This window comes from Cavia porcellus, unplaced genomic scaffold (assembly GCF_034190915.1).
Source record: "Cavia porcellus strain 051 isolate PalLab524CR breed Dunkin Hartley unplaced genomic scaffold, mCavPor4.1 scaffold_13, whole genome shotgun sequence".
NCBI classification, from domain to species: domain Eukaryota; kingdom Metazoa; phylum Chordata; class Mammalia; order Rodentia; family Caviidae; genus Cavia; species Cavia porcellus.
This window is the reverse complement of record NW_026947496.1, coordinates 8,093,312-8,108,972: the sequence shown is the minus strand read 5'-3', so window position 1 is coordinate 8,108,972 and position 15,661 is coordinate 8,093,312. Positions and strand designations below refer to the sequence as shown.

At 43.4% G+C, this 15,661-nt stretch overlaps 1 protein-coding gene across 2 annotated transcripts in view; it reads left to right on the top strand.

Moving 5' to 3' along the window:
- The first annotated feature begins 9,543 nt into the window (after positions 1-9,543).
- The window catches only part of Gmds (GDP-mannose 4,6-dehydratase), a 515,013-nt gene continuing 508,895 nt past the window's right edge, over positions 9,544-15,661 (top strand). The window contains exon 1 of one of the 2 annotated variants that reach the window (XM_063259789.1): positions 9,544-9,833. In XM_063259789.1, the coding sequence (XP_063115859.1) occupies positions 9,732-9,833 (102 nt within the window). In that variant the 5' untranslated portion in view covers positions 9,544-9,731. The remainder of the gene's footprint in view (positions 9,834-15,661) is intronic. The other variant, XM_013145063.2, reaches the window with a different exon arrangement.

Here is a 15,661-nt window from a genome sequence, read left to right as displayed (position 1 = left end):
TCTAATGAAAACCAAGATTTTTTTTTTGTACCTATCAGGACCTCACACTTACCAGGCAGGTGCTTGTGCCACTGAGCTAAATCCCCTGCCGTAATATGTTGGTTTTCAAGTGGTATTTGGGGTTTGGGTTTTGTGTGTTTTGCATCAATAGCACTGGTTACTTTGAACAAATAAAAGCTTTTATAGTTGTTTCCTTTCTCAGAAAAGAGCATTTGGTATCCTGAAGGGTTTGCTCTGCTTTTTCAAATGTTGAAGGTATTGTCCACATTTAAACTCAGTCAGTACTCTTTTTAGCTTACATACTTAAAGACCATTCTGAGTTTTTTGTTTGTGTGTACATAAATAATTTATGTAAATGGTTTTTGTCTTGTTTTTAAACATTCATTAAAACAAAAGCTATGGATGACAGGCTCATGCTTGAGATGCCATCATTCTGAGCAACCTAAGAAATAAAGCACTTTCAATTAAATTCAAAGCTTTTCTGATGCCACAACCTTTCAAGTTAAATAGGTGATTCTGTGGTTAATTGGACAGTTTAAGGTGAGTATTTTCAAAGCAGCCATATAGGAATCCATATCTGCGTCTTTAGCCACAAAAATGCAGCAGCTTGCTTGCAAAATTCCTAAAAAGAAACATTCTGTCACTACCAACAACTTCCCCACTCAGCTGAGGTAACTAGTCAAAACCTGATTTATTGAATTAGCTAAGGAAGCCCTGTTAAGGGCTCATGACCTGGTGGTCCTTTACAACTTCAAATCTGTGCTCAGAAGTCAGAATTCATGGATGTCTAAGACTTGACTGGTGGTGAGAAGTGTTCACAATTTAGGATCTGCTGGAATAAATGGATGAGCAAACTTGTGATCTAAGTGATTGACTTGCATGTTTTTCCTAACCCCAACTTGTCCTTCCATGTGAGCTCAGTCTTCTCAGTATTCAGGTTACATCTTCAGCAGAAGCTAGGAAAAATAATTTTGTAGTGGTCGGGATGTTACTCCATTATATATTGTTCACATTTATTCTAAATTATGGTGAACAGTGGCCAAGAAATAGTTTCATATTCCTTTTAGAAAGATACAACAAGGACAAACTAATCAACAGATGTTTTTGAGATCTTTATCCACTTAAGAAAAATTTTATTATATTTTATATAAAGATACAAATACAAGAGACTACAAGAAGCCAGTGACAAAACCTTATTGTGGGAAATGTCTTTTTGAGTAAATTATAAGAAACAAAGACAAATGAAAACCAACTCAATGGCAGGAAATCTTTGTAACCTAGAAAATGACACTGTTAGTATCTAATATATAGAAAAACTGCAACCAATCTGTAAGAAGATGGAATGCCCAACAGAAAACTGGGAAAAATATAAGACAAGGCAATTCAGAGAAAAGGAGATGAAAATGGAGAGATAACCATTTAAAGAGAAGCTCAACTTCAGTGATCATTAAAAACACAAGTTAAACAGTGCACTGCCCCTAAGCATCTGATTTTGAAGAATCACAGACCGGATATTCAGTGCCGGGAAGGGTCTGGGCATCAGGACGTTTTATGCCCTGTGAATGGAAATGCAAGCCAGGATTATTACTGTCAAAGGCAGTTGGCAGACTCTGGCCGGACACACCCTTGGGGCAGGTATCTGGTATATGACAGACATCTGCGATTATTTATGGACTTCAGGCAAGATTACTTCCACAAAGTAAAAGAGCACTGGACTTTGTAGAAGGGAGAGTTTTATTTTGGGGTTTGGCTTTTTATTTATTAAGTAATCTTTAAGTAATCTATGTAGAAAATGGAGCTACTTGCTATCTTGTAACTCTAGGAGAAATACAGAAACAATGTATGCAGTATTTCTTCCAGTGGCCACCATGTTGGAAGTGCTCAATATAGAAATCTTTATCTTTTTTACTCACATAATTTCCCTGGAAATCCAAGAAAACTTCATCTCCTCAGAAAACTTTACCCTAGCCTTTTTTCATTCTCCTTTCTCCCCTTTTGCACACCTCGACCTAAATCCCAGCTTCCCAGACCTGCCCTTGGGCATTTCTCTTTTGGGCTGCTAGCAAAACACCTTTGTCTTCCGACTGAAGGTAACATTCATTGCTGCTAGGTTAGTTCTTTAATTGACTTGCTTATTGTAGATTGAACTTGAGCTTTAAATAGATATACTCAAGTCCTAATCCATGATACCTGTAACTGTGGCCTTTTTCAGAGACACGGTCTTCGCAGATGTAAACAAGTTAGGACGAGGTCATAATGGAACAGGGAGTTCACCTGAGCTAACACTAGTGTCCTCTGAGAAAGAGGGTACTTGAACACAGACACACGGGGAGAATGTCATCTGAAGACAGAGGCAAGGAGCGAGGTGGGAAGCCTACAAGCCAAGCAACGCCAAGGACTTCTGGCAGTTAGCAAGAGCTAGGAAGACAGTAGGAGACACTGCTTAGAGCCTTCAGAGAGAGCGTGGCTCTGCCTGCAGCCTCCAGAACTGAGAGTGTGAGTTTATGTGTTTACTCACCAAGATTGTGGCACTGTGCTTTGTCTAAGAGAATAATACACTGCCCCACAAAGGTGATATACATCGACATAATACAAGGTTTTGGATGATTATGGATAATTCCCTTAAAATGTAATCTTGGTTTTTCCACATCGTCAGGCTTAGGAAAGGCAGAGTGTTTGCTTAGTCTGTTTCATGTTGATGAAACACCATAGCCTAGGTAATTTATAAATTATAGCAGTTTATTTCTCATCAGTCCAAGTCAAGTCCAAGATAGAGATACTAATAGATTTGACCTCTGGTTCTGCTTTAGCCTATTTGTGTTGTCATAGAAAAATACCCGAGGCTCAGTACTCTATAAAGGAGAGATGTGCCTTTAGCTCACATTTCTGTAGGTATGGGAGTGTGGTGCTCACATAGCTCTGCTCCAGTAATGGCCTAGGGCAGGCAGCTGGTATCATATAATGGTAGTGTGCACAGGAGAAATCATATGACAAAATTGGAAACAAGGAGTGGCCAGGTTCACCCACTCCTTTTCTTTCTTTCTTTATTTCTTTCTTTCTTTCTTTCTTTCTTTCTTTTTTCTTTCTTTCTGTCTGTCTGTCTTTCCTTCCTTCCTTCCTTCCTTCCCTTCCATTCTTTTTTTCTTTCTTCTTTCATTTATTTTGTTTTGTTTTTGAGGTAGGATCCCACTAGGCAGCTCAGGCTAGCCTAGGCTGGCCTTGATTCTGCAGTGTTCCTCCTGCCCCAGCCTTCTGAGTGCTGGAGTTACAGGCATGTGCCACCACGCCTGGCTCAGTGTTTTATAATGCCCAGCACTGTGAGAAGTTTGTTAATTCATTCCAAGAATGATGACTCCATGATGGTCCTCACTGGAATTATTTTCCAGAGCCCCAACTTCTTGAAGTTTTCCCACCTCAATGTGGCCCCTCTGGAGACTAAGCTGTGACATTATCCTCTGGGAGACCAGCCACATCCAGGCCACTTCAGATTTCAAGATGGCACCCTGTCACTGTTTCTTTCAGAGAGGAAAACAGTGTTCTCACATTGCAGAAAAGCAGACCACAGAACTCACTCGCACAGTCACTCTTTACACTCTACTGGCCACCTCCCAATAGGTTTCACCTCCCAGTCCTCCTGCATTGGAGATTATCTTTCTGAGAAGCAAAAATCAAAGTGGAACAATGTTTATTTAAGGGAGAGATAGGTTTAAAAATTATAAGGAAACAAAACAGGTTCGTTCAGATCATTTAGTCTCAGGGAGCACAATTTAAGGAGTGGATTTCAAACTGGTAAGATCCAAAGGTTCTACATTTCTCTGCCAAGGGGCCAGATGATAGCATTATCTTAGTGGCCCTTGAAGTTCTCCCATTGTAGTTGCCAATGAACTTCCCCACTGCTTGGTGGCTTGGAGAGATGTGTCCACAGCAATGTATTGAATTACAAGGAAGAAAATGTCCAATTGGAATGGTTTTGAAAGGGAATGGGATGCAGCTCATCCCATTTGATAGAGTATTTGCCTAACATGTGGGAGGCCCTAGATTTGATCAAAAACAAAAACAAACTCATATAAGCCCAGGATCTCAAGTGTGCAAAACAAGTGCCCTACCTACCACTGCAGTACATTTCCAGTGCTCTCCTCTCTTCTCTCCTCTCCTCTCCTCACCCCTCCCACCCCCCTTACAAAGCCAGCCTGATTCAGCCCTTAGGTCTCTATCCTGATGACCTTTCCAGGTCCTAATCATGTCCCAGAGGCTTCATTCTAGGTATATAGATTAAATTTCTACCCTTTTAACACCTCACAATGAAGATTAAATTTTAGCACAGGAACTCTTGGGGAACAGTCTCAATCCACGTCCGACTTCTATGCCTTCAATAGCCCTGGGTTCAATCTCCTAAAAAAAAAAAAAGTCAATATTCTCTTCACTATGTCTCCTAGGAGGTCTAGTAAAGTCTGTAAGGCAGAGAATCCAAAGTGTTTGCCTTCATCATCCTAGCTGCAGAGTAGGGCCCTCATCAAGACCTTTTCTGGACACCAGAGTCCTAGAAAGAAGATTAGAAGCCATTACTTGTTGCTGTAGATCCAGGCTGGAGAAGTGAGATTTATGACCGCATCTTGAACATGTTAAACATGTTACTATAAAGTGGTAAGTTTTTGCTGGCCATAGAGTGCTTAGAATTAAAGAGAGAGAGAGAGAGAGAGAGAGAGAGAGAGAGAGAGAGAGAGAGAACCATATCTTAACCTTGAGGCAATTTTGACATATTATAAGAATCAGTCTAGTAGCCAGGTACTGGACAGCTTCCACAAGCAGTCAAGAGAATTTTATTACCTCATCTAATTGGAAGAACAATGTATTACTTTACCTCTAGTGTTTTATGTTTATTGAGGAAGGCTTTAGGAAATACCATGAAGGGAAGAGTGGGCACGAACATGCTCTTGAATTCTGAGAGAATGCTAAAAACAGGGGCCAAAAGAGACTTAAAGTTTCATATGCTTCTCCCCATCTGGGTCTGAGGCCACTGATGGAGAAACAGTGCAGTGCTTCCTGAGAGGAGATTCTAGTTAGTGAGCACAGCAAGGCTCCAAGGCCCTGCTCTCGGGACTTTGTGCTTCGAGAAACTGAGAGTACCACAATGACAAACTTTCCGACGCAACTTCTACCTTTTTCAAAAAATTGAAAATTTAAAAAATGAAGGCATTAGAGACAAAGTGACTTTCAGCACACATCACATAGCATGCGAGGGGTAGACAGGCAGAGTCTAGAACTGAGAATACACATTTGCTAAAGACAGAGCTCTGGGTGATGAACAATCACATGAGTGAGAATGTAAGAGAAATCAGCATCTTCCACTGTTTTGAACATTTTCCCCCCTTATGAAACACAGTAGAGGAAGGTGATACACGCCTGTAGCCTCAGCCACGGAGGAGGCTAAGGATCACTTGTGCTCGGAGCTTGAGACCAGGCTACACATACAGTGAGGTCCTGTCTCAAAAAACAAAAACAACAACAAAAACAACAACAAAAAAACCAAACCAACAAAGGTCATCCAAAAATCTTGCAAGGACTGTATGATTACATTAGTAGAATACACATAGCAAAGTTGAAGTGGTAGATTTAGGAAGTCCCCAGAAATTTTAGAACTATCTTGTTGTCTTTTCATTGGCTAAAAGCTATTGTTAAAAGTCCTGGAGCTTGGGTTATCCACTGCAAGAAAGATGACTGATGCAATGTAATTTTATTCCAGTGAAGAAGCAAGGAGGGATCTGTGTTGTCTCATGTTCAACAGAGGTGAGTTTTATAAAATTTTATTTCAAATCCACTGCTTCTTCCTTGCCTATTTCCTGAACTCAAAAGCTGGTACAGATCCTAAAGTGGAGGAAAGGTGAAAAGGGAAAAAAGAAGTCTGAATGCTTTCTGTGGTACCAGCTCTCCTCTCTCAGTCACACTCACACACCATGTGTATCGGGCAGCTTTTCCAATACACATTTGCTGGGACAAAATGCCTAACGTACACAGTTTAAAGGAGGAAATGCTTTACTTGGCTCGTGGTTTCAGAGGTTTCCCTTGATGATTGGCTGGCTCCAAGGTAAATACATCATGGTGGATAGATCTGCTGGGGCAAAGCTGCTCTTTTCATGGGAGCTGGAAAGCAGAGCACAGGGGAAGAGCACCAGCAAGATAGTATCTCAGAAGGTCTGACTCCAGCGATCCATGTCCTCCAGTTGGGCTCTACCCACTAACTGCACATTCAGCAATGAACACTTCCTTGATCATGGGTATGGCGTCCAGTGATCTGACCACCTCTCTAGGAGTCTCCGGAAGTCTCTTTATCCAGTCAACTTGACAACTGGAATTAATTGAGCTACCTCACTGGTCTTTCGGTCTTTGTTAAGAGCACTAAATTCAGAGTGTGAGTATTCTCTCTACTACCATGTCAGTCAGGATTTAGAGCTAGATATAGAAACTATGATAGGCATTTCAAGTAGAAAGGGATTTAATGCAGGAAGTTCTATGTTTGCAAATATCTTTACAAGAGTGTGGTAATTTTTACAACACTAAACATGGGGCTAGGAATGTAGTTCAGTAATGTAGAATATCTGTCTGGCATGTGCAAGGTCCTAGGTTTGAGCCCCAGTTTGAGCAAAAAGACAAATACAAAAACAAAGCAATAACAAACAAACAAAAAAAACCCCAAAACCTTAAACACACAATTTCCTTAGGACTCAGCATCAATTACACTCTTGGGGAAAATGAAAAGTTTTGTTCACACAAAAACTTGTACATGAATATGTAGCAGCTCTAAAGTGGAAACAGCTTAGATATAATTCAGTGGGCGAGTGGTCACACAAAGAATGGTATGTCTATACTGTGGAACACTGCTCAACAGTAAAAATGAGGGATCTGTCAATACATGCAAGTTGGGTGAATCTCCAGGAAAGAAGGGCAGTGAAAATCCATTCCCAAAAGAATACAAGCTGTATGTCATCTATAGCGCCCTCCCAATGACAACATTTTAGAAATGGAGACCTGTCTGGTATTAGAACTGTCTGGTATCCAGACTGTGATGGTGGGTATATGACCACACACCACAATAACTGCATATAGCTAAATACAGTCATAGCTCAGTATCTTCCCACCACCACTCAATACCAAAATCCTCAGATGCTTGAGTCTCTTACCTAAAAGCGGTAGCATTTGCATAAAGCCTACATTCATCTTCTCTTAAATTCTCAATTGTCATTAGATGACTTGTCATACCTAACACAAATATTGTGCAAATATTTGTTATATTGTTTAGAGAAAAGGAAAAGGAAAAAATAGTACATGCCCGTGTTGTAGATATAACCATTCCAAGACAAATATACAGTGCATGATTTGAGGTGGGTTGAATTCATGGATTCAGGACACGTGGGTATGTACTGATACTCTGTGCCAGACAACTCTTTGTTGATGTAGACTGTGCTGTGCATTGTACGATGCTGAGTAACATACCTGGCTCCCACATACTAGGAAAAAACCCAGCACAGCACCAACTGTGACAAGCTGAAGTGTTTCCAGGAATTGTCAAATGTCTCCTCAGAAGCACAGTACCCTGAGGTTGAGCATATCCCGTCAGAATGTCCTGTTACTGTGCAGCTTGCACTTTCTTTCTGCTTAGCATCATTTTCTCAGGCTGTCCAGATCTAGTGCTGACTATAAATCAGTAACTCCTACCACCAACCTCCTTCCTCATTTCCCACACCAAAAGCCTCTTCTTCCCGTCATCTCTCTTGTTATGGGCTGAATTTTTCCCTTCCCCAATTTGTATGTTGAAATCTTAAAGCTTAGTAGCTCAAAGTATGAATACATTTGGAAATAGGATCTTTAAAGAGATGTTATATGAAGTTATTAGGGTGGGCCTTAATCAAGCATGACTGGTGCCCTGTAGAAGAGGAAACTGGTACACGAATACCTGCAGGGGGACAACTCCATGTGAGCGTGGGGATGGCTGCCTACAAGCAAAGGAAAGAGGCCTGGGCACACAGCAACCTTATCTTGGACTTCTGGCCTCTACAACTGTGAGGAAATCCATTTCTGTTGTTTAAACTACCAGCCTGAGGCCTTAAGGACACATCTCAGAGAAACAGCCTTCATTTTTCATCTCTGACCTTCAGGATCTTTAAAACATTTACTTTAGTATTTTGTGTTTTATTTTCAGGCCCTAAAAATACTAGTTTTATTTTGCTTATTTAAGTAGTGCTGGGAGTTAAATCCAGGCCCTTGCACACCCTTCCACTGAGTACACTGACAGCCTGGGTAATACTGGTTTCATTTCAATGATTACTTCTGACATCACACTTTACAGGTGAATTTCTTCCCAGCTGTGATAGGCTCTGAAATCTAAGGGACAAAAAAGTCGTATTTCCCTGAGTTATCAATTTTTCTGTGATTTTTTTGGGGGAAAATATTAATTTGTCCATGCATTACCTTAAAGCATATTTACATGAAAATGTCTTTTTAAGATAATTTACTATATTTCAAAGACATTTCTTGCTTCAAGTGGGCTCAAATGAAAATGTTTCCTCTGCTTTAGGGTCTCATTCCCCATGTAAAATATAGACACATGAGATGTGAGACCAGACCTGTCTATGAAGCTGAGAAAATTTCTGACAGGGTTTGTGGTACAGTGGAGATTTTATTTAATTCTGAGCTTCCCTAATTTGAGATTTCAAGTCTGTAGCTCCTGCTGTTCTGTTGGGCCTGTGCTACAGGTTTGTAATCTGAGGCGATTGCTTGAGGCTAAGTACAGAGGAGAGCGCTATGTGAGCCTAAGCAGAGTCCAGATAGGAAGTTTGCCTTTCCTGCACCTGCTGCCTCCAGGGTTCCAGTCACTGCCTCTCCCTGCCCAGCCCAATAGGCAGCTGCCAAATGGAAGCTAATTAGAGGGACTTCAGACTGCCATCCAGGCTTGCTGACCCGGGGGTCTTTGCACCACTCTCTGTGCTGTACACGGGTGGGGGTCTAAGCCTTTCTCGTCCTGCACTGCGGGTCCTGCGAACCACAGTCCCGACGCACAGTCCCTGCAAAGTCCGGTTAGGACGAGCGGAGTTACTCCCCACTCTTGGGCCCCGTGTGGAGGTCCCGGGACGCTAGCGTCCTCCACGGAACGTGGCACGGACTCCTCGGGCAGGCGGTGCAGCAGCTTGCTGGCATCCCGGGCCATGACCCCCGCCCTGCGACGCCAGGACCCGCCCAGCATCCACAGTGACACTAGGACCCCAGGATATTCGGCGGGGCGGAGGAAGGACGTAGGGCCCAAGCCCAGGTCATCCATGGCCCGCCTCGCCACACTCCCCAGGCGAGCGTCACAGCCCTCCTTTAGGCTCCTTCCTCTTCCCCGAGCCGCGGCGGCTACCGCGGCAGCGGCAGGCCCCGCCCACTCGCGGTGCGCCGCCGAAGGGGCGTGGCGCGGCGTCTCGGGGGCGGGGCCTGCCGCGGGCGTCCAGCGGCGTCGCGCTGACGCGAAGGACGCGGCGCCCGCCTGCTGCCTCCCCGCGACCGGCCCACCCCCGGCCCTCCCCGCCCGGCTTCCGCGCCGTGTCAGACTGTGGCGGCGGGCGGCGCGGCGCGCTCTTCCTCGGCTGCACCCCGGCGAGCGGTCGCGCGTGGCACACCCCCACGTCCCTGCCGGCGCCGCTACTAAGCCCGCGCTCCGCCCTGCCCGCCTCGGCCGTTCTCCCACCCGCAGCAACATGGCACAAGCGCCGGCGTGCTGCCCTGGCCCCCGGGGCTCCGGGGATGGCGACGTGGGCAAGTCCAGGAAGGTGGCGCTTATCACCGGCATCACCGGGCAGGTGAGTCTGCGGCGGTGCCGGGCCTGCGCCCCGCACGGGTGCGCACCCTCTGGCGCTCCCGGACCCCGCGGAGCAGCGCCCGCGTCCCGGAAGGGGACCGCGCGCGCGGACCGTGTGGCCTGAGCGCGGGCTGCGGGTCCTCCGAGGCACGCGACCGCGCTCCTCCTGGCTGCCCTTGCTCACCTGTCACCTGGTGCCCAACAAGATGCGGCTTGTAATTTCGGTCCCTGCAGCGCCTGGTGCGCGGAGAAGGTGGAGAACCCGTTACCTGTGAATGTGCCCCGGGGGCTCGTCTTGCTTTTCCTCGCCGATTCCCAGGCTTGTGAGACCGAGGAGGGGATGCTTTCATGTTTTGGCTCCTCTGCACTAGATTCCAGGCAAAAAAGAGAGAATAAAATAAATGCTTTGGAGTCACAAGCTAGGAAATAGTTTTTGGAGGGAAGACTCACAAAAAGTGATTTTAGTTACACGACCCTCTGAGATACACGACTGTCTGAGATTCATGTTCACATAGCTTGAAGGTATCTGACAGACTGGTCCAGAAGTGAGAGCAGCTTTCCATTCCCAAAGACACCTCCTGGAGTGAGTTGCAGGGGAGCTGTCCGAGTGTTGGAGGCTGAGTGAGGCTAGTTCACGATGGTTGTCTCCTAGAGATGTTGAAACAGGTAGGGCCTCACCACTCTGTCAGCCTGTCTTGTCATTGCTTTACATTCAGTGGTGATAAAAAAAAAAAAAACCCATGCCCATATACTGCTGTTGAAAAATGTGTATTCCTAGATCTCTCCTGACGGTGCCCCAAAAAATGCTGAAATAAAGGTGAAGTTAAAATGATACTAGCTAATACACACTGTACTTTTTGTAGTCCAGTCACTTTATATTAACTTGTTAGTTCTCCCAACAACTTGCTCCCCACTCCCCATCCCCACCTTGTAGGTATGGAAGTGAGGCTGAGAGTTTGATCTGTCTGAGGCAGACGGGAAGTGTCCAATTGGGACTGCAACTGCCTACAGAGCTGCAGCGTTAGAAAAGCAGAAGGCAAAACTGGCCAGTCTCAGAATATTAGACAGTTTCAACTATTGGATGCATACTAATTTCTAGTCATTTGTGCATCTTGTTTTAAGATAATTATAATAATCAGATGTTTGTACCCTGGCAAGAGAAGTGGGTAGGAGATGTATCTGAGGTTGAGGAGGAAAACCTGTAATGCCAGGCACTAAAACACGTGGGGACTGCATAATGCTTTGTCGCTTTCTCTTTCGTGATACTGGAACCCCAGGATTAACAGGCATATTCTTCCTTTGCTTCAGGTTCACGGAGTGGATCTGAAGCGCAAATGTTTACCAGGTATACACAATCTTTCTCTCATACTGGAGATTGAACACAGGACTTTCATAATGAGGTATACCCCAGGCTCCCACTTGCTTTTTAAAATTTATTTATTTTGAGACAGGATCTCACTCAGTTGCCCAGGCTACAATGGAGCTTGGAATCTTCCTGCCATGCTGGAATTAAAGGCATGCACCACTACATCTGACAAGTTTATAAAATCTCATGAAAGTAAAGTTTTTTTTTTTTTTAAAAGATAGTCACAAGAAATCAGTTTTAAAATGTTAATGTATTAAATGTTAAAATGTTAAATGACCGTCAGTACAAATCAGTGCAGATTATACATGGAACCTTACTTAGGCCCTTGAGAGTCATCGCTTGGTTGGTTCATCATGAGGGGCCAGGAAAGCTTGCAAGTGGCTGCCTGCTCTAATGTGTCCTGCAGGCTGCCATGAAGTTGGAGATGTGGGCCTCCTGAAGCAGCACTCAGCATACCAGTCCCTGATCGGGCAATTCTGACTGGTCACTTCGTTTCCCACTTTATACCCCTGCTTTGTTCTCAGCCTCTTCTGTTCTCTGCCGCGGTGTCCCACGCTTTTCTTTAGTTCTGTGCTTGGCGTCATTTGTTTTTTAGTGCCACGCTGGCTTCCTAGCATGGCCTGAGCACTGTGCTGAATTCTGTTGCAGCCATCGAAGTACTTGCTGATGGAATCTGCTGCTCTTCTGTGCTTTTCATTTTCTAGGCAAGTGATGCCTCACCTGGGTAGCAAGAGTCTTTGGAGGACTGATATTAGCGCAAGGGGACTCTGTATTACTGTGCATCTTAATATTAGCCGGGAACTTACTGATCTGTGCACTCTGCTAGTTGTTTTATAGCCCTACGTAAGAGGGAGGTATAACTTGTATGCCCCCATATACCTGGTTATAAGCTTTGGCATTTTCACATAGGTCACACACGTAGTGAGTGTCAAGGATCTAGTGAGCTGATCTAAATCCTAGAGTCAAATTCCAGGGCAGTTACTCTAAGTTGTTTGTTACAATGCCTTGGGGGGAGACAGACAGACAGACAAAAAGACAGATACTGTAGACACAGAATCTGTAGGAAGAAGTCTCAGATTCAAGAGGTCCCTGCTGTGGTGCTTGGTGCTGCCATCCCAAATTACTACTTGAGAACAGTGAAGACCGCTAGGGTGTTTCATCTGCTGCACACTTCAGTATGTATGCTCAAGCTTCTTATTCTGGTTTCCCCTCCTATTGGCACAGTAGTTGTGAATTCTTTTCTCAAGTGTGTACCTTCTCCAGTCACCTTTAGAGACACCTGGACTCTGGCTTTGTGTGGCCAGGCCCCCTTCCAGTCGTACCCAAAGTTCACTTCTGTTGTCCAGTGGTATTGACTGTTCTTTCATAAAGCCATGGAAATGCTGTTCTTTTGGTACTATTGCCTTATACCTCTTTGCAGTCATTATTTGTGTTTGACTAACAAGACTTACTCCTTGTTCCTTGTAATTTGACTAAAAGCTTCAGTGTCTTTTGACCAGTCGTGTCAGATACACCAACTCCAGGAACTTCCTTTATGTTACACATATTTGCAATCTGTGTTGGTGGTAAAGGTAATTTACCTATCACTTTTTTCTGGCTTTTACTTTTTGCCCTGGATGGTGTACCTACTAACTAGGGGATACACTGAGCTACATTCCCAGCCTCTGTTTCCAAAAATAGAGCTTTAATTGGCTTTATAATACACACATTCTTGGGTCCATCATAAAACAAAAATGTGGGGCTGGGGTATAGCTCAGTGGGAGGGCATATGCTTAGCATGTGCAAGACATGGAGTTCACTTCCCAGAGTGTGTATACACACACACACACACACACACACACACACACACACACACGTGCACACGCACACACAAGAATGAAGAAAACTAGGAGTCTGTGCCTAAAGAAGTGCTTTAGATGTGGTCAAGCATGTAAGTAAAAGCTACATCAAGGTTTCAGTGTTGTGCACCGTGGAACTTGGAAGGTAGAGTCTGTTTTTAAACAGTGGGCAGCTAGTCATGGTCAAGAGGAGGTCATCTATCTGCAGATTAAAGACAAAATATGAGTAAGGCCTTCACAGATGGGTGAGCAGGCCCTTTGATTTATTAAGATTTGGTTATTTAAGCCATTTTTTAAAATTTTATTTCACTTTTTTTTTTTTTTTAGGAGGTTGGGTTTCACTGTTTTGTTCAGACTAGCCTTGAACTCCTAGATTTGAACCATCCTCCTGCCTCAGCCTCTCAAGTAGCTGGTACTGTAAGTGCCTGGTACCGCCTGATGGTCTTATGTTTTTATTTTCAGTAATTTCTGAAGTTTATTTTAAGTATAGTTTAGTTGCTGTAAAACACCTCTACCCTTCAATCAGATTACATATAAAAATGACTCACACAGACTTCACCTTCTTTGTTTAAAAATTAACCCTGATGTAATGGCCCATGCCTATAGTAGTTGCACTCATGAGGCTGAGCTAGGAGGATTGCTAGTTTGAGGCCAGCCTGGGCTACTTAGTGAGTTGAAGGCAACCTGTATAACATAGCAAGATCTTTTCTCAAACAAAGAAACAGCAAAATAAAAAATTAATTCAAAATATCAGAAAATGATAATTGAGAATTGGCAGGAAGTATTTTTTCTATAGAGTCATTAAGCTCTTTTTATAATGCTTCAGTAGAATTATAATAGATGCTAGGAATATTTTGTCTTGTGGCTTACTTTCTAATACTTGTTCAGGTTCCTACAAGTTTCTATATCCCAATATAGGTATCAGAATAATAGTTTATATACATGGAGATTTATGGAAATGTGATGAGGTCTGTTAAACACCATATGCTTGACAATGGCCACATGGAATCCTAGAGCCAAGTCTGTGTCTAGTTCAGTAGAGAGGCTCAAGGTGGGTTTTGCCTGAGGAGAATAAGAGTGGTGAATGCATGCTGATTCTTCACAGGACTGTGACTCTTTGCGGGTAGGAGAAAATCACTACCCACTACTCTTTAAGGGTAGGGAAAAAAATCACTTAATCACTTACCTATCGATAAGAACTGATACGGGGTAGGTTCTCGAAATGCTTGATAGCTCTGTTAATTTTAAATTACATAAAATGTGCCTGGAAGTTATAGAATTCCGTATCTATTGGAATAAACTGTTGGGGCCAGGGATTTAGCTCAGCAGCCTAAGCACCTGCCTGGCAAGTGCTAGGTTGTGAGTTTTTTTGTTTGTTTGTTTGTTTTTTTTTTTGTCTTTTTCATTTTTATCAGTACCAGGGATCGAACTCACGACGCCTGCTTACAAGGCAGGTACTTATGCCACTGAGCTAAATCCCCAGCCCCCAGGTTGTGAGTTTGATCCCTGTTACCAAAAACACAAACAAACAAAAAACGAGGAATAAACTGTTAATATGTGTTCCTTGATGGGTGGGTGGAGCCAAGCCATTTGTAGGATCCTGAGAAGAATTGGCTAGTATGTCCCTAATGGACAAGTTAAAGTTTAAAGAAGAAAATAATTTGTTATTACTTCAGATTGAAAGCATTTGGAATGTGTACATTTAAGGGAAAAATAGCATACCAGTTTTGCAAGATAGACTTGGTACTGTTTTTATACTTATGCTAACCACCAAATTTAAAATAATATTTGCTTGGCATGCATGTTAGAGGACTTCAGAGCTGGAATTAAATTACTGTCATTATATGGAACAGGAAAGAGAATGGGAAGTCCCTAGGTTGCATAGTGAACTAGTGCTAGAGGTAGGCTTAGGTCTCACACACTTGTGTCAATAGGTCATTGGTCTTTCAGTTGGTTTAGGAGTCTGCTGTTGTTCACCACTAAGAAGAAAGAGAGATTGTTATAAGCCAAAGAAATTGGAAAGTAAGTCTATTCTGCATTAGTAAAATGTATATTATTGTATTCAAAAGTTGAATGACAAATGATTGTCTCAATAAGTAGTTGAATCTTTCAATATTGAAGGAAAAACTATGTTACATTTAACATCTTGTTTTAACAGTGTTTGCAGTTTGAAAAATGGAGAGATTAGCAGCACTTAATTAAAAATCTAATATTTGCTCTACTAATGAAAATTAACAATATTCCAGGAACTGTAAAGAAAGAGAGTTAGTATAGACAGCAGCTTTCTAGAGCACTGAAAATGTGCAGCATATACTCAAGGTCATCTGTTACCCAGTCCTTACATGGTAGTTTTTGCCTCTAATCCGTGGAAGACCCAGTGCCACCTCTCTCTGGGTTTGGCTGCAGGACTCCAAGCCTGACAGTAAGGGTGAGTTTCATGAGCTCTTGACTGTGATAGATAGAGCTCTTTCTTGTCCTTGTAACCCTTAGTGGCTTTCTTTAAGTTTTAGAGCCCTCAGCTTGTCTACTTATTTTGTTCTTTTATTCCCGTGCTCGGCATTGAACTGTGGGCCTTGTTCATGCTAGGCAACTGAGTACGGCCGAGGACACCCCAGCCCTTACTTG